Source organism: Anolis sagrei, chromosome 4 (assembly GCF_037176765.1).
Source record: "Anolis sagrei isolate rAnoSag1 chromosome 4, rAnoSag1.mat, whole genome shotgun sequence".
Classification (NCBI taxonomy): Eukaryota; Metazoa; Chordata; class Lepidosauria; order Squamata; family Dactyloidae; genus Anolis; species Anolis sagrei.
In genome coordinates, this window is record NC_090024.1 from 132104041 (window position 1) to 132128958 (window position 24918).

At 39.6% G+C, this 24918-nt stretch overlaps 1 protein-coding gene across 1 annotated transcript in view; it reads right to left on the reverse strand.

The window, feature by feature from the left end:
- Positions 1-11557: 11557 nt before the first annotated feature.
- The window catches only part of LMX1A (LIM homeobox transcription factor 1 alpha), a 40172-nt gene continuing 26811 nt past the window's right edge, over positions 11558-24918 (reverse strand). Inside the window, exons 4-9 of the mRNA XM_067467049.1 lie at positions 24179-24411; positions 17093-17262; positions 16561-16638; positions 15296-15365; positions 13949-14122; positions 11558-11761 (exon numbers count right to left, since the gene is read on the reverse strand). Of these exons, the coding sequence (XP_067323150.1) occupies positions 11604-11761; positions 13949-14122; positions 15296-15365; positions 16561-16638; positions 17093-17262; positions 24179-24411 (883 nt within the window). The 3' untranslated portion in view covers positions 11558-11603. The remainder of the gene's footprint in view (positions 11762-13948; positions 14123-15295; positions 15366-16560; positions 16639-17092; positions 17263-24178; positions 24412-24918) is intronic.

Genomic DNA, 24918 nt, shown 5'->3' on the forward strand with positions numbered 1-24918 from the left:
TCAGCTCAAATCCTGGGATATAGGGCAGTGTAGATCCTGCCTAATGAAGAGTATAGATGTGTAGCCCAAACTTGTAGGAATAGTGTAAGACTGGATCTACGTGGCCTAAGAAAAGCTAAAGATCAAATTGAGCTGAGAACCACTAGGAAGCAGGAAGCAACAACAACAAAAATGGGGAGGGGTTTAGATATTTTTTTTAAGCAAGTGAATGACTGTAGAAAAGTTGGGGCTGACATTCAGCAAGAATAGTAAAAGGCTAAGATAAGAATAGTAAAAGGCTAAGCACTACCCAAAACCTATTTTGCTTCAGCATTTTTTTCTGTGTAGAACCACCCATAGTCTGTGTTTCTGTTGAGATTGACCAATATTGCTGAACCAAATCTTTGGTACATCACAACTACAATACAGCTCTTTCCACTTGCTACTATAAGACTGCTGATTATAGTTGACAGTGGAGCTGGATACACCTGCCCCAGTCTAACCCAGAAAGGGGAAGAGATGCGCATGTGACCTTTCCCTAGATGTACAGTCTCCACCCCCTTATATATCATTATCTAGCTGCACATGCAAGAATGGAACATGTGTATGATTGATTTTCCTAATTAAACCGGGAAATTATCCACGATCTATCTTCTGAACTCTGCATCTATACCCAGGTGGAATCCATGTGTTGAATTCTTTGGTACCGAAAGAAATAACTGAAGCAATATTGGTTAAATTGGTCGACGAGGAGAAAAATGTCCCACTTCATATAGTTCGCCAAGAAGAAAGGACTACGTTACAATATTTACCTATCTGATCATAGGTAACAGCTGCTTCACATTTCCCTTTCTCCACATGAATTTGGTCATGTAAACTCCAACATCAGTATTTGTAAAAACATAAACAAAACACACACATGCTATAATTAGCTGTAAATACTTGTTATACACAGATGTTATACACAGATGCTTAGACATCTGAAGGATCATGCATGCATTGGTCCTTTGGAAGACACTTAATTATATGGAGACTGAGGGTTGAGGATCTTCACATTATGAGAACTGAGGTGTGACAATAGCAAATGCTTTAATTTGAAAGATTGTTATAGGAAGCTATTTATTCTTTTTCTTTTCATCATCAAATAAATTCTTTTAGTGGTTGCAGGCATGTTGGTATCAAAACCGGTTGTGGTTTATAAACTGTGGATTCCAAAAAAGGACTGACATACTTGGATTGGTTGCTGACAAACTTTGGTTAAAAATGGACTTATAAACTTGTGCATTCTGCTATAGGAATCACCTGTTTATCTCATACCAAGAAGTTTGTGATTAAGAGACTTGCAAAAAAAGGTCTTACAAACTTTGCTTTGTCATTTATAATTTTTGGTTTTCAAAAGGGACTCACAAAGTTGTGCATTTTGTTGCAGGAATTAGTTGTTGATCCCATATAAGGGAATTTTTGGTTTAGAGATTTGCATTGTGAATTGCTGTTAAGTATATTTTGTACAAGCTGCTAGTACATTGCATGTTATAGTACTATAACATAGATATGATATTCATTCTTATGATTATATAACTGTATTATTTTTTGGTGGCCTCTTGCCCTTGTACTTCAGGGAATCCTTTCTGTCTATTGTTTATTGCAATGTAGCTTGCCATGGCTGAGTGGCTACAGAAAGTTAGTTTTGATGTTGGTATGTGTAGCGAAATTGCTACTTTATGTTAAATTTTTGATGTTTTGCTCTATGTTTACATATGGCAGATAGGGAAGAATAGGCACAGACAGGGTAGCAACAGCAGAGATAGGATTCATTTGCATATGGAAGCCGATTGGTCATATGCAGATTAGCATAGGCCCAGGATTGGAAAAGGTTGCTAGGCCAAAAATGACAGTTGGAGAAAGAGCAGAGCTAAACATTCCAAAGGGGCTGAACCAAAGTTTAAAAATAGGCAGTTAGAGAGTCTAAAGAGTTAGTTAGGAATTGCTGTTTGTGAAGTGAGTTAGGAATTACTGTTTGTGGGATGAGTTAGGGATTCCTGTTTGTGAGAGACAATTAGGAACTTCTGTGAGAGAAAAGAGTTAGGAACTCCTGTTAGAAATAAGTAGTTATGAAGATGTGTTAAAGACTTCTGATATATAGAAGCAGTTAGTTAAATAGAACTCAATTTTTAGGAACATAAAGAAAGCCAGTGGTGCTTTAGTCAGAAAATAATTTCAGTCAAGAGTGTGTAAAGCAAGTAACATGTTTGTGAATGTGAAACATTGAAAGTCTACTTCAGAAAAGTAAACCAAGCATATTATACTGACTGTAAGCCTCAAGATTGCAACAAAACTCAGATGTAACCACAAGCGTTGGAGCCAGAAGTTATAAATAAATTGTGTTACTTTGTTATACAGAAGAGTGTCTCATTGCCTGTACAAAGGTTAAACAGAACACAGAAAGTCTCAGCTAATATAAAAGAAGAAGGAACTGAATCAGTGTTAGAGTAAAGAGGTTTTTCTTAAATAAAGTAATAGTCTCTCTCTCCCTCGCTACAGTATGCCTCAGGTAACACAGAGACTTTCTCCCATAGAAGAATTGTACTCAGAGATCATGACTTTTAAAATTTGCACCTGTTGAAATACTGCTGCCAATATTTCAAAATGATGACTGTGCCTTCTCTAAATGTTATGTATCATCACCATTATCATAATCATCTATAGCAGTGTTTCTTAACCTGTGGTCCGCGGACTACCAGTGGTCCACAAGAACGAAAATATGGTCCACGACCTCACCATTACTACATCGTTGCCCCCAAAACCATGCAGCAACGAGAGCAATTAGTCTTGTGAAACCCTCTTATAGTGCCGAGGCAACAGGGATGTTAGGAGAGGAGAGGCCAACTACCCACAAAAGATTACTACTACCACATCAGCTCTAGATTATAAAATATAGTTTTCTGTGGATGAGTACATGGAGACAATTGGATGGCATATGTTCTGTATTGGAAGCTAGAGCTGATGTGGTCTAGCCAATACAATTTTCTGAATCAGCACCCCAAATAACCAAACCAAATATAAAATTGACCAAAACTGATTTGTAATCCTTTTGGAGTGTGATTTCCAAGGTCAGTGAGTTTTCCATGGCTCGGTGAGGATTATAATTCTGATCTCCAATCTCATAGTCCATTACATCACACTAGCTTTATCATGCCATTCACAATGGTATATGGAAGTATATAAACAATACAATACAATATAGAATATATAGTAGTATAAAATAATTCAATATGATAGTACTCTAGTGATATTATTTTTACCCATAGCACACTCGTGAAAAGTAACATTACTCCTGAAATGTCTCAGCCTGAGGAAGAAGGAGGTTCATGATAGTACTTTTTGCATCAATCAAGAGGTGAAATCCTTCTTCTTTCTGGGAAAAATGCTGTCTCCCCATCTCTGTGTGGAAATTCAGAAAACTGAGCAAGCAGAGGCTGATGTGGGCCATCAAACAGCAGGGCAGTAATAATCTCATTATTACCTCCGAGATGCCAGGGCTGCCAACACAGCAGCCCTTCTGCTGACCACACTCTGCTGTTTGACAGTTTGTGATGCCCATAACTGCAAGTGAAGCTCCTACTTCGTGCCTTGCATATCATTAGCTTCCTGCTGCGTTGCCACATGGGCAGATGAGAAGGAGGACTTGCTGAGCCTTTGTCCATCCCAGCTCCACCTGCTTTATCCTCATATGAAGGTTGCTAAGTTATGGTCCAATGTGCAAGCAAGAAATCAAGGTAATGTCAAGGTAGTGATTGTTTTCAAAGAAATAGTCATGTTAGTCTCTTGCCGCTAAAAAAAGGGAGAGAAAGAAAATATATTAGCATATTTGCACTTTTCGTGAATGTGAACCCACTTCTTTGGGTACAATGCCAAGTGGCATTAAGGTCTCAGGTATAAAGCAAATGTATACAGTTAGGGTAGTGGAATAGTATATAATATAATAGGTGTAATACAGGGTAATAGAAACATGACCCTTGCCATAAATGTTCAAAGGGCTGGGCAAGGGATATGATTAGCATTTTTCTGGATTACATTCTATCTCACTCCTGTAACTGTGTAAATGTGGCCTTAATGCCAATTGGTAGAGCATCTGGAGAAGTGGATTTCTATTCCTGAACACTCGTGACAAAATAATAACCAGTTAGTTTTAAAGATGCGGCCACATTTCTATTTCCCCCCTCCTCAATCATTTCCACCTTTTCAAAAGCAATGTGTATATTACCAAAGCAATAGTTTAATTTGCATTTTATCAGTGGATTTTAACTTGTATTTTAACTCTGTGTATCTTCTTGTATGTCTTTTAATAGTGTTTCGTCTATTAATGATGTTCTATCCTGCCTTAAACTGCAGGGAGAGGTGGGTATTATTATTATTATTATTATTATTATTATTATTATTATTATTTGAAACACAACAAGATGAGTCCACAGCAAACAAGATCAATTTGCTGATCACTCTGCTTGCTGTTGTATTGGATCACAGTCAGACATTTCCCAAGTGTCTAGGACTGTGTGATGTATCGACGAATAATGCATGCAGATCCCAGTAAAGTGGCCTTTTGCAGATAGCAGATTGTAATCTTCTCAGCGCCGATTGTGTTTAAGTGCGGGCCAAGGTCTTTAGGCAATGTACCCAGTGTGCCGATTACCACTGGGACCACCTTTACTAGCTTGTGACAGAGTCTTTGAAGATCAATCTTTAAATCCTCATATCGTGTCAGCTTTTCTAGTTGTTTCTCTTCAATCCTGCTGTCACCTGGGATTGCAACATTGACGATCAACACTATGTTTGGAGTATTGTGCTCCAAAACTGTCTGTCTGAATTTGGAAGTCCCAGAGTAGTTTGACGTGTTCATTTTCCATAACTTTTTCAGACTTGTGATCCCACTGGTTCTTTGTCTTAGGCAGATGGTATTTGTGGCACAAGTTCCAATGAATCATCTGAGCAACGGTGTTGTGCCTCTGCTTGTAGTCTGTCTGCACGATCTTCTTGCAGCAGCTGAGGATGTGATCTATTGTTTCATCTGCTTCCTTGAAGAGTCTACATTTGGGATCTGTTGTAAACTTTTCAATTTTGGCTCTGATGGCATTATTATTATTATTATTATTATTATTATTATTAATGCTATCATGGGAACCCAGGCTTGGCTATATGGGTAACAAACCCCTAATTAGACCAGAGGTTGACCTTGACTCTTAAAGCCACAAATATCCTAAGGTCAACATATTTTAACAATTGCCATTGACTTCATATAAATCTGTGCTATAGCTAAAATAATTTCCAGATTCATGTCTCTCTCCAATTTACCTTCCAAGTTAGAAGTTTAATAGCTGGGTCTTTGAGACAAGTGATCATTTCCCCAGCTATTTAATCTGGGTCAGGATTTGGATTTAAGATATTCAGTTTACTTCGGAGTGCCTGCATAGACACCCCTCAAACCTGTTTAAAGGGCCTATCTACACTGCCATATAATGCAGTTTGAAGCGGCATTATATGACCAATGAGACTCATGTCATACAGTTTAGCTGCATTGAACTGCAATATGTGAGTGTACAATAATTCAGTTTCAAACTGCATTATATGGCAGTGTAGATATGGCCCGAGTCTTCAAAGTTCCACTGTATCCAGATCAACCAAATCCAGGAATATTATTTTTTAACTTCTCCAGCAAAAAGTACGGTTGAAAACAGCTGATCAGTGCTTGGCTTAAAGCAGAGGAAGTCGAGACATGGGAATCCAGAATTTCCATGGGAATTCTGCTTTTTAATTGCAGGAGGGGAGGCATTTGTGTTTACCTTCATTCCGCACCTTATGTCTGTAATTCCCGGAGTTTAAAACTTTCCTGACTAGTCCTCCAAATGCTTCTTCCACTTTGCAGCACTGCACTGTTTATACAGTGATCAACTTCAGCACATTTTCTGGCACGATCTGGGATTTCTGGTGAACTTTTTAAACACATAGTGTCTTGCTTGATGTGGATAAGTGGTTGTATTGGAGGTGAATGTTTTGTAGACACCCTTACCTCAAGTTTCTTGCCAAATTATAGTATGTCCATTTCTTAATTTTATATCTTTCAACTCTTTATTCCTGTCACTTATTAATAATTCAATTATTAATTACTAATTAATAATTCTATTATTATTATTATTATTATTATTTCTACTACTACTATTAAGTAGTAGTAGAAATAATAATAATAATAATAATAATAATAATAATAATAATAATACTGTATTTGTATTCCACCCTATCTGGCATATATAAGTGTATAATTAATGTTATCATTTTAATGTATTGTGCATTTATGGATTTTAAATTGTTGTTACATTGTGATATTGCGGCATCGAATTGTTGCCAGTGTTAGCCGCTCTGAGTCCCCCTTCGGTGCTTGAGAAGGGGGAGGGGGGGTAGAAATGTTGTAAATAAATAACTACATGGGCAAACATTCAATGCCTAAAAACAATGAAACACAGATAAAGATTCCCCTTCTGGCTCTGAGGAGTGGTGCTCATCTCTATTTCTAAGCCTACATTGTCCATAGATACGTCCAAGGTCACATGGCTGGTATCACTGGATGGAGCGCCATTTACCTTCCCAATGAGGTGGTACCTATTGATCTACTCACATTTTGCATGTTTTTTAACTCCTAGGTTGGCGGAAGCTGGGGCTAACAGTGGGAGCTCATCCCATCCCACGGATTCAAACCACCAACCTTCCAGTCAGCAAGTTCAGCAGCTCAGCGATTAATTTAACCTGTTGTGCCACCACGGCCCCTAATTTTCTTAATTTCATTCTAGTTTTCCATTTACTCTTTCATCGTCTTCCTTTTTCATCCCCTATCCTTTTTTGCAGTTAAATGGATCCTAGCTGGAAATACTTATTAAGCATAGAGCATGTTTCCTCCAAATGGAAAAAAACTGCAAAATTAATACACTTGCTAAGTTAGAGATATCATTTTTTTAAATCAAAAACTAATATTATGTGGATGTGACAAAGCAGAGTGGATTTGTTTCAGTAAAATATGAGTAACATAACATATGTCGTATCTTTATATTAATGCATCCAATAATAATAATAATAATAAATTTTATTTATCCATACACATTCTTAAGATTTTTTTTTCTTGCTTAATACTGTATTGTATAGGAGTAGATTTGTGAAGAGTTTTAGTAATTAAAATTGTTCAGTCAGATATTCGTTGTCACATTGTGTTAAAGCAATCCTGAATGTATTCCCTTGAAAGGGCTGGACTACCTGCCGTCCCATCATCTGTTCATGTGCCTTGCATATACGCAGCCAAAAATGTCTCACTGGCAGGGTATGGGGAACATCAACTTCTTTGTTATTGGGTTGGGGAGGGGTGGATGAAAACTTTGTGGGTGAGGAAAATAAGCCAGAGGATGAAACTGAGGATAGAATGGTATGTTCTTGGTTCTTGGGCATGGATATATCATACGATTCCATATCCAGGAGAGTAGTAGTGAAGACTATCTAAATGAAGGACTTCCAGCCCATGAACATCGTAGAGTCATACTAGAGGCCATATTTTGTTGGATGTGGATAAATTATATATTGTTTTATAAAGGGGCTGTACTATGCTATATGAGCTCTAGAGTAGTGTATATTATTATTAAAATTATTATTATTTGAAACACAATAAGATGGGGCCACAACAAACAAGATCACTCTGCTGGCTGTTGTATTGGATCACACGTCGGACACTTTCCAAGTGTCTAGGACTGTAAAATGTATCAGCAAATAATCCGTGCAGATCTCAGTAAGGTGGCCTTTTGCAGCTGGCAGATGGTAATTTTGTCAGCTCCAATTGTGTTTAAATGCAGGCCAAGGTCTTTAAGCACTGCACCCAGTGTACTGATCACCACAGGGACCACCTTTTCTGGCTTGTGCCAGAGTCGTTGCAGTTCAATCTTTAAATCTTCATATCCTGTCAACTTTTCCAGTTGTTTCTCTTCAATCCTGCTGTCGCGTGGGATTGCAACATCAACTATCCATACTTTGTTTTTTAACACAATCATGAGGTCAGGAGTATTGTGCTCCATGTCAGTCTGAATTCGGAAGTCCCAGAGTAGTTTGATGTGTTCATTTTCTATAACTTTTTCAGGTTTGTGATCCCACAGTTCTTTGTTGCAGGCAGATGGCATTTGTGGCACAAGTTCCAATGAATCATCTGAGCAACAGTGTTATGCCTCTGCTTGTAGTCTGTCTGCATGATCTTCTTGCAGCAGCTGAGGATATGATCTATTGTTTCATCTGCTTCCTTGCAGAGTCTCCACTTGGGATCTGTCATCATCATCATATTAATTAATTATTATTAATAACATCATGTTGTTGTTGTTATTATTATTATTATTATTATTATTATTATTATTATTATTGGGAAGGTGACAATAAGAACTTGTTTGAGTATGCCCAATTAAACAGGAAAAATTGAATGGAGGTGAAAGAGTAAAATATTAAATATAAAGCTATTTAATCCTAAAGGAAAATGATCACAGTACGTCAAGTCCTTTTACTTGGGATAACTGCTTCACTAAGGGGCCTTCCACACAGTCCTATATTCCAGAATATCAAGGCAGAAAATCCCACAATATCTGTTTTGAATTGAGTTATCTGAGTCCCCAATCAGATAATGTGGGATTTTCTGCCTTGATATTCTGGGATATAGGGCTGTACGGAAGGGCCCTAATTTGACCTGAGAGTACAGGGTGGATAGTACAGGAGAAGGCAATACTGCACATAACCTGGACCCAAACCACATAGGGCTTTGATCAGAAACTAATTGGCAGCTAGTGGAGTGATTGTAATATAGGTCAGCTATGCTCGCTCCTGGGTGTACCTTCTGCTGTCAAGAATTCAATTACGGCATGTTGCTTAGGTCACATTGACCATTAAGGCTTCCTGCCAAAATGGAACTGTATAGGAGAGTATACTGAATAAGCCAGTACCTGCCACATACTGGTACTGCCATCTGTTGAGGAGTTACAAAGGTGGGGGCATTATTTTTATTTAACCCTTGTTGTATTGTTGTATGTATCTGTTCTGTCGCTGCTGGACCTGAAATGAAGTGCCTTTAAGAGAGGATGTATGGCTTGGATCCAGCGGGAAGCTAGGAGGCCCGAAAAGAAGCCTTTAGAGAAATTCCCTTATTAAACAGTCTTTATAAGGCTTGAGCTTAAATATAACAGTCTTTTATTGATGAACAAACAGGAATTGTAAAACTTTCTTAACAATCTCTTGGCTCTTGCAATCTTGTTCACAGGGAACAGGCGCTATCTTCAAAAACCTTGTTTAAAGGAAAATTCCCCTTTCTAGCTCCTCCCAGGCTGCTGTGAACCTAAACCTTATTGATGTGGATTCACTACCGAGCTGAACTACGTCTCAATGCCGAGCGAACCTATCAAAAGGCTTGTAATCACTTAGCTGTTTTGATGGTTAGAGCTGTTATTCCCTCCGGAATTCCTCAGGGCTGTAAGGCTGTTTCCCTGGAACCTTTGGGAATCTTCAGAAGCTCTCAAGACTGTTCTCCCCCAGAAAGTCTTAAGGGACAAAGCCTTTGCACAGGAGGACATCTGTATACATCCTCTGCATTGACTTCCTTTTCTGAGACTAACTGAAAAATGGCCCCTTCCCTCCAAAAAGCCAGAGAGGGGCGGGACCAGGGATCCTAACTATTATTGACAGGTGGCTTGCCCTATGAATTCAGCCAAAGGAGCCACCTATCTGCAAAGTCCCTGCAACTTAGGACTATGAATAAACAGTGCAAAGCACAAAATTGGAGCCCCTGGAACAGCCGTTCCAGAACAGTATCCAATTGTCTAAGGATTATTTCTGCGTTTGATTTATTAAAATATTCCTATCCAAACCCAAGTAACGAAGGTGGAGGCATTACTTTTCATTCAACCCTCATATTGCAATGAAACAATCATAAGAAGCCTCGATGTGTGGGATCTCTAGTGTTTTATTATGGTTAGTGTACCAAGAAACCATTGCTCTGTTCACGTCGCTGTTTTAATTTCATTCGGTATCAAAGTCAGGTATAACATTCACAAATGTTAACAGGAGGAAATGTACACAAAATCTATGTGACCCTTTAGAAACAACCTTTATATTGTTTGGAAAGATGTGTTCATTTAAATAGAAAGAACTGTACTTTTATAAGGTTAATTCCTTTACTAATTCATGGTTCATGACTCTCTTTTGCCCAGCAAAGAGCTAAGCATGGCTGTAGCCCAAATCCGACTGAAGTCAATGGCAACATTTTCTTTGATTTTAATCATGCTCACCTGCATGCATGAGGGATCAGTATGCTAAAATTTCCAGCATGGATTCCCATTTCAAAACAAATGAGGAAATAGAAAGCTTCATATTACTATCAGCAGAGATTACGCCTCCTCTCTGCTATTAAATCTTTGCAAATTGTAACATTGTATAAACATCATATGGACATTTTCCTCCCATAACTTAAGCACAATCACTATGCAGCAATTTTCTATCATTAGGAACAAACCTGATGGCGTTATATCTTATATATTTACATGCACATAGCCATATGTGCATACATATTCATTCATGCACCTAACTACAAAACTATTTTTCTTTCTTGTGAAGCTTGTCAAATATTAAAGTGGAAAACTTGAAGAGTTTCCTGTTTTCTATATCTGCGCAAACATGCTTTAGTTGTGCAAAAAATGTGTTACCCTTGTAAAAAAATCTCATGTATTTGTTTACATTTCAATCACTTGTTCTTAGCATGCAGTCAAATATGCACCGAGGAGCTCCCCGTGGTGCAGTGGGTTAAACCCCTGTGCTGGCAGGACTGAAGACCGACAAGTCACAGGTTCGAATCCGGGGAGAGGCAGATGAGCTCCCTCTATCAGCTCCAGCTCCTCATGCGGGGACATGAGAGAAGCCTCCCACAAGGATGATAAAAACATCAAATCATCCAGGCGTCCCTTAGGCAACGTCCTTGCAGACGGCCAATTCTTCACACCAGAAGCGACTTGCAGTTTCTCAAGTTGCTCCTGACACGACAAAAAAAAAAAAAGTCAAATATTAACTGACTTCATAATATTCTGGTGTCATTCTTGCATTGACATATATGACACGGTAGCCAAAAAGAATTGAAAAAAAAATGGAGATTTGACTAATAAAAATGTTATTTTGAAAAATTATCTGAAAATTAAAAATGAGGAATATTTCTGCAGATCCAGTCCAAACTGAAAGTACTTCATTTTGCAACAGACTTAAACAAAGGAAAATGCGTTTTTGTTCTCTTCTACACATTTCTTAACATATCAAAGTGTTAAACTCAAGTATTATTTATCTGATTTTCTCAGTCAATAGAGAACAGTGGTGTGAAACAATGTCCTCAAATGTTCTTGGTTTTCACAGAATTTTCCGAATGAAGTTATCAGTGACCAAATACATCAAATTATTATCAGTTTTTGGTTTCCCATGAGATGCTGATTCCTGGTGAAACAACTAGATTTTAATTGTAGTCTTTTCTCTACTTGACATCTGCACTGAGCTCAGTATTGGGTCTGTTCAGAACTTCAAGAGTCTCAAGTTGTGAAGTAGGAGCTCTGCATGGAGTACAGCTGGTCAATGGGGTTCCCCACTCGTGACTGTAAGGCTCCCGATTCTGTAGCGGATTCTGAGAAGCAATCATCCAAGTTGCTGATGTCATCACTGTCCGGCTCATAGAAAAGAGGTTCAGAACCTTCAGGACAGATAAAGAAAAAAAACACATCTTTTTAGTTGAAATAGTCCTTTGGAAGCGTCCAAAGATGTAAGCATCACTGGAATGAACAGAAGTGGTACTATACACAATATACTGCTCAATGCTTATATTCACTTGAGAGAGACTTAGGGACTTAAATCCAAGTTGTGATATCAGAACATTAACCAAGTGACTTTGAGTATAAGCCGAGTTTTTCAGCTCCTTTTTTAGGCTGAAAGAGCCTCCCTCGGCTTATACTTGAGTCAAGTTTATTTATTATATTACTAGCCGTCCCCTGCCACGCGTTGCTGTGGCCCAGTCTGATTATCTGGAAAATCAAGTAATGAGAAAGTGTTGGTTTGTGTTGATGCTTGTGGGTAAACAGTATTTCTTGCTGTTTCTTTGTCAGCCTTGATGTGGAGATTGTCTGATTTGCCTACTCTGGAACATGCAACATAGAATTGTCCTTTAGGGGTCCCTTTCAAATCTATGATACTATATATGTGTGTATGTGAATCATATATATCTATCTATATCTATGGTTGGATGGCTCTTTGTCAAGAGGGCTTTGATTACATTTTCTTGCCCAGGTGAAGGGAGTTGGACTTAATAGCCTTAAGTATTTTCTGTTGGCCATGGGGGTTCTGTGTGGGAAGTTTGCCCCAATTCTGTCGTTGGTGGGATTCAGGATGCTTTTTGATTGTAGGTGAACTATAAATCCCAGCAACTACAACTCCCAAATGTCAAGGTCTATTTCCCCCAAATTTCATCTGTGTTCATATTTGAGCATATGGAATATTCGTGCTAAGTTTGGTCCAGATCCATCATTGTTTGAATCCACATCGCTCTCTGGATGTAGGTGAACTACAACTCCTAAACTCAAGGTCAATGCCCACCAAACCCTACTAGTGTTTTCTGTTGGTCATGGGAGTTCTGTGTGCTAAGTTTGGTTCAATTCCATCGTTTGTGGAGTTCAGAATGCTCTTTGATTGTAGGTTAACTATAAATCCCAGCAACTACAACTCCCAAATGACAAAATCAATGTTTTGTAGTGATGGTCACTCCTTGGGTTAGTAGGTGTCTTATGGTCAATTGTGGGAGCAATTTGTCCAGTGGTTTTTGAGTTATGTTAATCCCACAAATGAACATTATATTTTTATTTATATAGATTATTATTATTATTATTATTATTATTATTATTATTATTATTATTTGACTGACACAAAAACACAGTATGTCACAGCAAATGAGATCTATATGGATTTCGTATCACAAAATTACAAGTCAAACACTTCCAAGGCGTCTAGGACTGTGTGATGTATTTTCGAATGATGAGTGCAGATCCAAGTAAGGTGGCCGTGTGCGGTTGACAGATTATGATTTTGTCAATGTTTATTGTTTCTAAATGCCGGCTGAGATCTTTTGGCACGGCACCCAGTATGCTGATGACCACTGGGACCACCTGTATTGGTTTATGCCAGAGCCTTTGCAATTTGATTATTATGGTTGTTGTTGTTGTTCATTCGTTAAGTCGTTTTGCGACTCTTTGTGACCTCATGGACCAGCCCACACCAGAGCTCCCTCTCGGCCGTCACCATTATTATTATTATTATTATTATTATTATTATTATTATTACATTATTTTACTCTATTATTATATTTTATTACATTTATTATTGTTCTCTACTTATTATTGCTATTATTACATTTATTATTTTACTTTATTATTATTACATTTACCAATAGCTGCTGCATTTCCCACCCTTGGCTTGTACTTGATTCAATACATTTTCCCAGTTTTTTGTGGTAAAATTAGGCGTCTTGGCTTATATTTGGGTCGGCTTATACTTATAGATAACTGAAAGAGATAAAACATCTGATATGTCTAAAATTCAGAGGACCACCACCTGAAACTCAGATCTTTAAAGGCAGCATAAACATCATATTAGATGCCCTCTCAAAAATCTCAAACTAAAATTTCCACGCAGTATGGCAACACTTTAAACATTTTGACACTGTGTTGGTATTGATGAGGGGTTCTCGTAGGTCCAGCTGAGACATTTCAGTTGAGCATCCAGAAAGAAAGTGTGTGTGTTTGAGGAGGGGGAGCACAGAGACAGAGGCATACATATTTAAATTTTCAATCACATGTGACTACTTCAAAATCTGATGCTTTTCAGCCCTTACCATAAGGATTCATGTGGTCCCCTGGCATTTGTGGTGGAGTGAGCCCTTGCTGAAAGGTATCTGAGTTATAGATGCTTTGATCAAACACCAACATTTGCTGTGAGGATAGTTGCAGGGTACTGTATGAGTTCCCGATTCCCTCAAGGGAAGTGCTGCTGCCATTGTTTGTCTGCACTGAAGGACATGGGAGAGTCAAAGACACATGTTTATATGACTGATTTCCTGCATTCATTCCACTCCTAGCACTACCTACTGCAATAACAGATTTCATCCCCCCCCCCCCCCCTTAATGATGCCTTTACTTCTCAATGACAGTCCTGAACCCTGTTCTAAGCACCCCTGCCTTCAGGATGAACAAAACTATCAATTCCTGAATAACATGTTCTTTTTTAGTGAAGTATGAGCAGATAAGTGGATCAGCAAGTAAAGATTAAGTGATTTTTTTTATTTATTTCAAATATTTGTACTCCGCCCTTCTCAACCCCCAGGTGGGGGGGGGGGGGGACTCAAGATGGCTCCCAAATATCAGCAATTCGATGCCTCAATATATACATAATAAAAACAAATAGTCAATAATTATAAATTAAAACAATACAATTAAAATCTACTAAGAATTACCACTCTGGTGGCCATTATTAGCCGAAAACCATGGTTGGTTGCTCCATCAAACTTATCCATAATCCATTTCCAAGCCATTGTCAACATTGTTATTGTTAATTACCCAGAGGGATGGTCCCACATCCATGTTTTTAACTTTTTTCTAAAGGTGAGGAAGGATGAAGATGAGCTAATTTCCCCGGGGAGTGAGTTCCACAGGCAGGGGCCACCACCGAGAAGGTCCTGTCCCTCATCTCTGCCAGGCGTGTTTGAGACTGAGTTGGGGCTGAGAGCAGAGCCTCCCCAGAAGATCTTAAACTCTGAGGTGGGACATAGAAAGGTGGGACAGATATGCTGGACCGGAGCCATATGGTTCTCAGAGCGGCCTGGCCAAATCAATAATGTTTTCCAAGCACAATAATGAAAAATATGGCTCACAGAAAGTGAATTTTCATTAAAGCATGACCTACGCCATATTAACATAACTGATGAACTGAGTCGCCTTAGTTTATTTAGTATTTGTGGGGTGTACAAGTATGCTAACACTACAAACCACTCAGGGCTAGTTCCCTTCCCTCTACTTCTCCCATTATTCCTTCTGATCCACTGAAAAATGTATAGAACCTAAATTTGAGAAAGGAGAGCCAGGAATGCTTCTATGTTTAGCTACAAGTTGCAAGACAGGTTTTGAGGGAGAGGATGATACATAATTCCGATTATAGAAAAGGTTGAAGGAGGGACAAAACCTACCAGAATTGAGCCTCTGTGTGCTTTGTTGATCTTGTTGCTGTTGCTGTTGCCGTCTTGCTAGCTTCTTAATCTATTGCCAAAAGGCAGAGAAGATCAGAATAAAGCCAATTCCCCTTGCCCCAATTTTTTTTAGGTGGAAAGTAGCAAAGAGACACTGTTGTTGCTGCTGTGTGCCTTTGAGTTATTTCCAATCTACAGTTACCCTATCATGGTGATTTCTTGTCCAGAAAAGGTTTGAAATTGTCTTCTTCTAAGGCTGACAATGTGACTTCCCCACCAGGTTTCATGACCAAGCTGGAATTTCAGCCCTGGTTTCCAGAGTAGAAGTCCAACGCTCAAACAACTCCATCACACTGGCTCCCAACTAGCATAATAAGAAAGCCTAATTTGCCTACTTCCTTGTGATACTGATTTGGTACTCTATAAAGGTTGATGAGTGCAACCTTCCATGGGTAAGTGGCTCAATCCTGCTAAGAAGAAGGAAAATTGCATTCAAAGCACTCCCGACAGATGGTCATCTAGCCTCTGTTTAAAAGCCTCCAAAGAAGGAGCCTCCACCACACTCTGGGGCAGAGAGTTCCACTGCTGAACAGCTCTCACAGTCAGGAAGTTCTTCCTAATGTTCAGATGAAATCTCCTTTGTTGTAGTTTGAAGCCATTGTTCCACGTCCTAGTCTCCAGGGCAGCAGAAAACAAGCTTGCTCCCTCCTCCCTATGGCTTCCCCTCACTTACTTATACATGGCTGTCATGTCTCTTCTTAGCTTTTTCTTCTGAAGGATAAACATGCCCAGCTCTTTAAGCCGCTCCACATAGGGCTTGTTCTCTAGACCCTTGATCATTTTAGTTGCCCTTCTGAGGACACATTCCAGCTTAGGTTTTGATATAATCTACAATGAAGAGGCTGAATTTTCTTTTGAAATTATTTGGTGTACACCATTATTTAAAACATGTTTGTAACATGATCTCTAGTGCCCCTTTTTTTCTGAACATAGCTTGGACATCTGACACTTCTTATTCCATTTATGGGAAAACATCTCTGTTGTGGAGTTTTGGCCATCACTTTGCTTGCATTGGAAATTAATGCAATGGTTAAGTGATTACTTATTCTCCATTTTACCATTTCTATGGGATTGCTGTATATATTATTTCCAGTCTGTGGATTATTGCTTTCTTTTCCATATTTGTTGACAGATTTTGTTGTCTGTTTACACTGAAAGAACATAATGTTATAATATAGTATATTATGTAAGAAAAATAATTTTACCTTAGCTCTTTGATTTTGGAACCAGACTTGTACAACTCGGACACTCAAGCCAGTCTCAGCTGCCAGTGTTTCCCTTACCTTCAGAAATGGTTGGAAGAAAAATATTTTTTTTAAAAAAATACAGAGAATGTAATTATCAACCTTCTAATTCTGCACAGTTTTGTATATTGAAACATATGCCAATATTCGTAAGAGATACTATAGAATCTCAAAATCTGCTGTTACTTCCTAGGGCTCTCACACAAATTCAGGCTGGTATGATTTGCAATCTACCTATACTAGAGGCTCAGTACACTCCTTTCCATTGCCGATTTGGGATGTGTGGCCTGACAATCAAAATCCATGTTTGATGTGTTCCATTTTACTAGGTGAAGTTCAGTAATTTGTATACCACCTTTTGATCTCAGTATCTATACATTAGAAAACAGAATACCTTACCTGCCTACAAAGTCATAATGAGATTTTGCCTAGTGTAAACAGGCTACTCCTAGCAGTGACAACAATTCCTTCTTTTCTAATGGTTAAAGTGTACCTTCCTACATGGTTTAGAAGACACTTCAAATGATGCCTTGAATGCCCGCCGCTGTTGTGTTGTCAGGATTGTCCGAGGTCGTTTGGGTCGCTTGTGATCCTTGATGTCCTCAGATACTTTCCTGGCTTTTTCTTCCATTTTGCACAGGTTCTCTACATCACCACTTTTACCTTAAAAGATTAAAGGAATTCATACAATATGACTCACAGAACAGCCCTTGTTCAGAAAAATATTGCCCAGACTTATTTGAGACACTATGAAGGCAGTAATTAGAGGTAATTTTACAATGACAGTTCAAGGTTGAAGAAGGAGAAGATAACTGAAGAACTTTCAAAATTACATAAAAAGACAGATAAGGAAAAAAAATGGAATAGAGTCATCCCAAAGAAGAGCTAAATTGGAAACTCTAGAATTTGAGTGCATGACTCCCTGTGCTATTTGAAAAGAATATATTTTGAATTCAAACAAGGATGAAGTTTCTGAACAAAGCTCTTTGGCAGGGAATATAGAGCAACCGTCGTCTATCCCCCCCCCCCCTTAAGGTGGCCAGAACTGAGCACAGCCTCCAAGATGCTGAAGATGGGAAAGCCTAGATATATCTCTATCTATGTACACTTGTCTGTCTTGTCAGTGTATAACGGCATTGAATGTTTGCTGAATATGTGTTCTGTAATCCACCCTGAGTCCCCTTTGGGGTGAGAAGGGCGGAATATAAATACTGTAAATAAACGAAACAGTTGGGGCTGGTGTGAGAGACTCACATGTTGTGATGGTTATCAAACATCACTCTGTCGAAATTCCTGCAGACTTTCAAAAGAAGCTGATGAACTTTCAGCAATGTATGATCAAACTAAAGAGCAAAAGGACACAGGAGCTCAGTCAAATTAGAACTGCTGATGAAACTGCACTCTTTGAAATCCCTCGCAATTATACTGTCAATGCAAAAGGTGCTAAAGAATCAACATCATAAACACTGGCTATGAAAAGCAGCACATCATTGTGATGCTATGTATTGTGACCAAAAGCAGTATCTAAGCTGCCATCTTATTGAATTTTGAATTGGAAAAAGATACCCAAGAATAATACTTCTCCAAAGTTGAATGGTTTTATTCCAGGTTTTAACCTACCACTTTTGGACTCTTGCTTGTTGAAGCTTCCCTGTGTGTATCTCTGTAGATCTTAGGAAGCTATTTTTTGATTTAAGGCATTGGCTTGTTGGTTGCTATCCAAACAGATGATGGGCCGGAGGTGTCAATGACTTGGTCCATTCATTATTATTTATTTACAGCTTTTATATTCCGCCCTTCTCACCCCGCAGGGGACTCAGGGTGGATTACAGTGTACACATATATGGCAAACATTCAATGCCAATTTTTTGACATACAAACATATACAGACATAGACAGAGGCTATTTAACTTTTTCTGGCCACCAGTGGAGCTGTCGCTTTCATCGTCCATCTGCGACGCTGATTAAGCACTTCCGCATTCCCCGCATGCTTCCCCGCTGGAATGCTTTGCTGGAGTCTTCTTTATGGCCTCATAAATTAGTTAATTTAGCCTCCCCACACTTTAAGGTGGTACCTTATTTTCCTACTTGACAGCTGCAACTGTCTTTTGGGTTGCAAAGGTCGACAACAGGCTACACACAATTGGTTGGAAACCCACTCCAACCTGGGCTGGCTTCGAACTCATGACCTTTTTTGGTCAGAGTGATCTTAATGCAGCTGACACTCAGCCAGCTGCGCCACAGCGGATGTCAGGCAATGAAATACTAGCTAAACAATATAATATCTCCAGTGATGAGGGAATAGACATCATGTGATAATGCAGCATGTCCCATTAAGAGCCACATCCACACAACTATAGACTGAGGGTTTCACACAAGTTGGAAGGAGATGGTAAACTAACAACATTTCTTTAGAAGCAGTAGACATTTTTAAGGAAGACTTGACTGGGTACATGAAGAAAAAAACTGGGCTTCCATTAACTTTGGGCTTTGGTTAAAATAAGTTAACTGTGTTTATATGTAGAAAAAAATGCTTAAAGTAGAAATGTGCACTGTGTTGTATATATATTCATATACACTGTAGAGGAGAAAAAGTTGGTATCATATCTATAATCACAATCTGGCAAGCTAAAAGTAGCATATAATTCTTTTGGGTATTATTCAGTGTAGTTTGTGGGTTGTGACATTAGCTATGATTTCTTTTCTTGTGTGTATGTATTTGTGTTGCTGTTCTTTTTGTAATCTAACATAGTTTTATGTACTGAAAATATGCATGCCAGTAAAATATTATTTTAAAAGTATCATAGGAAAAAATGGCCAAGGGAAAAAGTGCAGAGAAGACTGGGGAAATCTGACCCCATGAAAGGAAAGTGGCCCAGTCTCCTGCACCTCAAACACCTGCTCACCAAATCTCTGCAAATGATGGAAAGATGATTCTGCATTAACATGGTAATGCTTTTAATTAACTCTTCCCTTCAAGCTTTCAGTGAACAGGGTAAGAATTAATTAGCCTTTGGATTTCGCTTGATGTCATATGGGAAAGGAATACAAGCAGTATATATTGTCTGAATTGACCTCTGTACAACCTTAAGGCTCAACAGGGGGGAAATGATCAAAAACTGGTTCCATGCACGGAGGTGAAAAAATTGTTTGGTCTGAGGGCATTAAAGAAAGAGGAAGTGTTAGTACACTTTTAATTGAAAAGAGGTTTCCTCTTTCACAGACACCTGTTTACTTAGGCTGGGCCACTGGGGCTCAGAGAAAAGAGTAATTGAACCGAGAGCTTTGCAGATTATGGGCAACATATGGTCTTCATTGCTTTGAGCTTTATAGGTATTTTCTCATAAAGTGGGTGTAAATTTGCATTGGGCTCTTGGCTATATTACATAGCTGAAGGAAAATCTAAAGATACATAAGCAGCTGATCACAAATATAATGTCACAACCTGATGATGCAGCCAGTTAAATGTCATTGGTGTCAAAGGTCTGAGCTTTCTGGTAGATACAACCACCTCCTTACTTATTTGGAAAACTCATCTTCTGAAGGTCCCCAAAACATTGTTGAGCAAACTAGGACAATGCAATACAATAAGACAGGACAGTGATGCATTCAGCATAAAATGTCAGGCTTAGATATGTGTGTGAGAGACAAGCACTGTGGAAAAGTTCTGGTAAGTAAATTCAGTTCAACACAGCAAGGCTAATTCCCGATGTCATAGGAAGTGACTTTGTAAGTTGTAGAAAAGCTATAACATATAATTCAGAAACATAAGAATTATCTTGCAGTCAGATAAAAGTTTCAGTATTTGGCCTCTGACATGTGGTGGAATGAAAATCACGCATTGTTCATGTTTTTACCAATTAATCTCCAGAAGGATCATGCTTCCAAAAAACTATAAAGATTCCTGGTTTTCCAAAAGGTTATGATCTCTAAAAGGTCATGCCTTTCCAAAAAGGGCAGTGTGTCCACAAAAGGTATATCCCCAATAAACACTACAGCATGCATCAAGTCAGAAGCAGAGTGTTTTAAAAACTCACCAGAAAGTCTGGAACAAGACGGATAATGCACTACAGCAAATCAGAGTATGTCACATTGAGGGTGTAAAACCAGGACTGGAAAATGTGGAACGCTTGTCAGGACATCCCTAGCACTGAAGTACTTTTAAAAACCCCAAACATATCTGGCTTTCCACACCAAACGTGCATCATTCCCATGGAAATGCTTTCCACCCCTTTGTTCTCATTTTCTGTTCCCTGCTACAATCCAGTGATGATCCCAAACTGATTTGGATATGTGAATCAGTGCATCTCAATGGACTGGTTAAGGGGGGAAACTGTATTTGCTGAAATCTGTCGAGCAGCAGATACTGAGGTTCCTGGGTTCAGTTCCAATCTGCAATCAGTGGATATTGTGGCCACTGTCTCAACCTCAAACAGATTCCTGTACAGTACAGCCAGATTGTTTTAATCCACTTCCAGACTGTATTATAGTGTTTGTATAGAAGCACCCCCAAACACAAGCTATGGGAAAAGCCTGAGGCTCAACAGCCACTGAGAAAGCCCACACAGTCTTCATCTTCTACCCCAATAACTGTTAGCCTACATACACAGAAAACATGATGCTGCTTCTCCTATTTTTCAAAAAATCTGGCAAAGCAACTGTGTCAAATGTGGGTTGTTGTAGGTTTTTTGGGTTGTATGGCCATGCTCTGGAAGCATTCACTTTTGACGTTTTGCCTGCATCTGTGGCAAGCATCCTCAGAGGTTGTGAGGTTCAAAACCTCACAATCTCTGAGGATACTTGCCACAGATGCAGGCGAAATGTCAGGAGTGAATGCTTTTAGAACATGGTCATGCAACCTTGAAAAACCTACAACAACCCTGTGATTCCGGCCATGAAAGCCTTCAAAAATACGAAGTCAAATGAATTTATCTCTGGGTTGTTTTTTGGTTTTTTGGGCTATATGGCCATGGTCTCTAGAGGCATTCTCTCCTGACATTTCGCCTGCATCTATGGCAAGCATCCTCAGAGGTAGTGAGGCAAGCATCTATGGCAAGCATCTGAGGATGCTTGCCATAGATGCAGGTGAAACATCAGGAGAGAATGCCTCTAGACCATGGCCATATAGCCCGAAAAAACCTACAACAACCCAGTGATTCCGGCCATGAAAGCCTTCGACAATACATTGAATTTGTCTCCATTTGTAAATCTATTTTACAGTTGTAAGTCCACCTGTTTACCAGTAGATGGCGCCATTTTGTAGATTCTGCTGTACATAATACAAGTTGAGTACAGGCAGCCCCCAAGTTACAAACAAAATAGATTCTGTTGATTTGTTCTTAACTTAAACAGCAAAAAGTGCACTCTTTGTATTTTGGTCCAAAAAAGGTTCTTGTGTGATTATAATCCTTTTTTTTAAAAAAACTCCAAAGTCTCCAAGCAACTGAAAAGAAAACTATAGAAGGAGATAACCTTTCCCTTCTGTTTATCCTGCCCCAGCTTCCTTGAGGTGTACTTATGCTGTGGCATGAATGCAGATTGACACCACTTTAACTGTCCTGGTTGATTGCTGGGGATCCTGGCAGCTGTAGTTTTACAAGGTCTTTCCAAAGAATGTTGCTGCCTCACCAAACTACAAGTCCCAGCATCGTATGCCATTGAGCCAGGAAAATTAAAAGTAGTGTCAGACATGGAGGAAAGGAGAGGAGAGGAGGAGAGCTACAGGGGTGAAGGAGATTTCAATAGGAAGGGGAAAGGGGTTTGGAGAGATGGATAGGAAGAAAAGGGAACGGGAGTGGAGTGACACAGACATGCTCATGGCAGGGAGGGAGGGGATGTTATCAATAATCCAAAACCCCACCCCTAATAAAAAGAAGACATAGTTCGACCTCTGTGGGAATTAGAGTTTCCCAAGGACCAAAGGCCAAATGAACTAGAAATTGTCTCTGTTCTTACAACCTCCCTCAAACCTCCAACAGACCAGCAGCAGCCCACACTCCATAGCCCCCAAGTCCCTGCACATGGAAGGACACAGGGGCAGCTCAACCCATTACGGAAAGTAAGCATTTGCAGTATAGTTGATTTTGCCCAGGGGTGTTCTTGAGTCGCTCTTGGGGGAAAATAGACCTTGACATATGCAAGTTGTAGTTACTGGGATGTATAGTTCACCTACAATCAAAGAGCATTCTGAACTCCACTAATGATAGGATTGAACCAAATATGGCACACAGAACTTCCACGGCGAACAGAAAATATATATCAGTGATTGGTTGGGGGGGGGGGGCACCAAAGTACTGTTTGCTTACCGTTGAAAATTATCTAGGGCCACCTCTGGAAGGACACACACATTCTCTCTCTCTCTCACGCACACACACACACACACACGCACGCGCACACACATGGCTCAGCTGTTCAGCCTGAGCCAGTCTGCACCAGCAAATATCAATAGGGATTGTGCATCTTACTCTCCGTTCTTCCCAGGTAAGGTAAAAGTCAAATGGTTAAAATTGTTGCTGCCCAGCCACCTGCTTGATTCCTTTTCACACAGACATCACACAGTTCAACAATAATAATAAGTTTATTAAGAAAGGAGTATATAAAAAGTAACAGCTTCAAAATAGTGCATTTAAAAAAAATCATTTAAAATAAGCAAAGTGAGTATGTCAGGAAGTAGAATCAAAGGCCAGATTGTAAAACGGGATCCAAGTTACATCCATGAGATAGATATCAAGAGCTTGACAAAAGGGACCAAGCCTTTGGACAATAATCTTCTAGTGCGATAAGTGAACACAGATTAGTTCAATAATGACTAAAATGGCTTTGGATGATGAGTTTGGACTGCTTGGATTTTTATAATTGTTTTAATGTGATATGTTTTTAATTCTTGTTTTAATGTATATGTTATTTATTTATTGTATGTATGTTTTTATGGCATCTAATTGCTGCCAATATGTGAAACTGCTCTGGATCCCCTTCGGGGTGAGAAGGGTGGTATACAAATGTCTATGTGTGAGAACCAGAGATGGGACATAAGCTATGGGACAAAGGACCTTCCTGGATCTCAGCGGAAGCCCATCTGCCCGCTACCCAGCAGTTCTCCTTTGAAGATCTCAGCCATCCACAGGACAAAGGTCCAGGATGAAATTTTGATTGTGATCCCATCAATAATATACATCTTTGGGATTCTTTCCTTGTCTCCTCAACATGGGAAATGTCTGTGACAACAACCCCCATTATCTTCTCCAGCAGGGTCCAATATCTGCACAATCCTGTCAAATCATCTTTCGGACTTTTCCAGTATTCCATTGCTATACATCTAAGGGTTGGACTGATCCCTAGGGACTTCACTGCCCCCAGGACCACCTCTGCCAGCCTATTAGAAGCCCTGGGGCCTGCCTCCCTGCCCATCTGGGAGGAGATCTCAGGCTACGTCATCGCTGCCTCCTCCACTCATGGCGTGCACCAGCTAAGATCTACCTCCTGGGTTGGGAGATGCCAGCCAGCTTCTCAGAGCTGGCCAGTCAGGAGAAAGACTCTGCAGTGCACACAGCAAGAGGTGAAATGCTTACTTTCTACTTACCTGGATCAGATGCAGCTGGGCTCACTAGACTGAGCAGTTCACACTCCTTCTCATAGTCACTGTTGCATAGTAGTTGCCCCTCCTTCAGTACAAATTCATCCCCCTTCTGAAGCTGTTTCTCACAAACACCACAGCAGAAGCAGGCGACGTGATACACATTTTTCTGGGCTCGCATGACGAATTGACTGGGGGAAATTGCTTCAAAGCAGTTGCTGCACTTCACTGCAAAGAGCCTGTCATGCAAAATATCCAAAGTAGAAACATTAACATTTCAAATTGAATTATGGTATTTGGCTAAACAATAGGTCTGTGCATGGATCTGTTTTTAAAAATGGGCTCTGGTTGTTTTGGCCAGCTGTAATGGCATAGGTTCTGCCGCCATTTTTTTCCAGCCGTAACAGACCATGCAGCTGCCCACTACAGCGACTTTCAGTTTCATTCCGCTACGCACGAAACATGGAGAGGCATCCGCGCATCTGCATGGGGTTTCCTTCCATAAAATGAGATGGTAAATTATATATTTTTAAAAAGAATGGCTAGTTAATGCTCCTTCAGGTGGTGTGGTTCTCGCTGAAATAAGTGTTTAAAAAGGGTGCCTAAAACCCAGCTGTTATTGAAGGATATAAGGAGAAAGGATCCCAGAAAGGGTGGTTTCATAAGTCTGATGCCTTACCACCTTGTCACACGGCCGGCTGGCCACCGGATTTGCTCGGCTTTTTGAATCTATGGGGGGAAGCTGC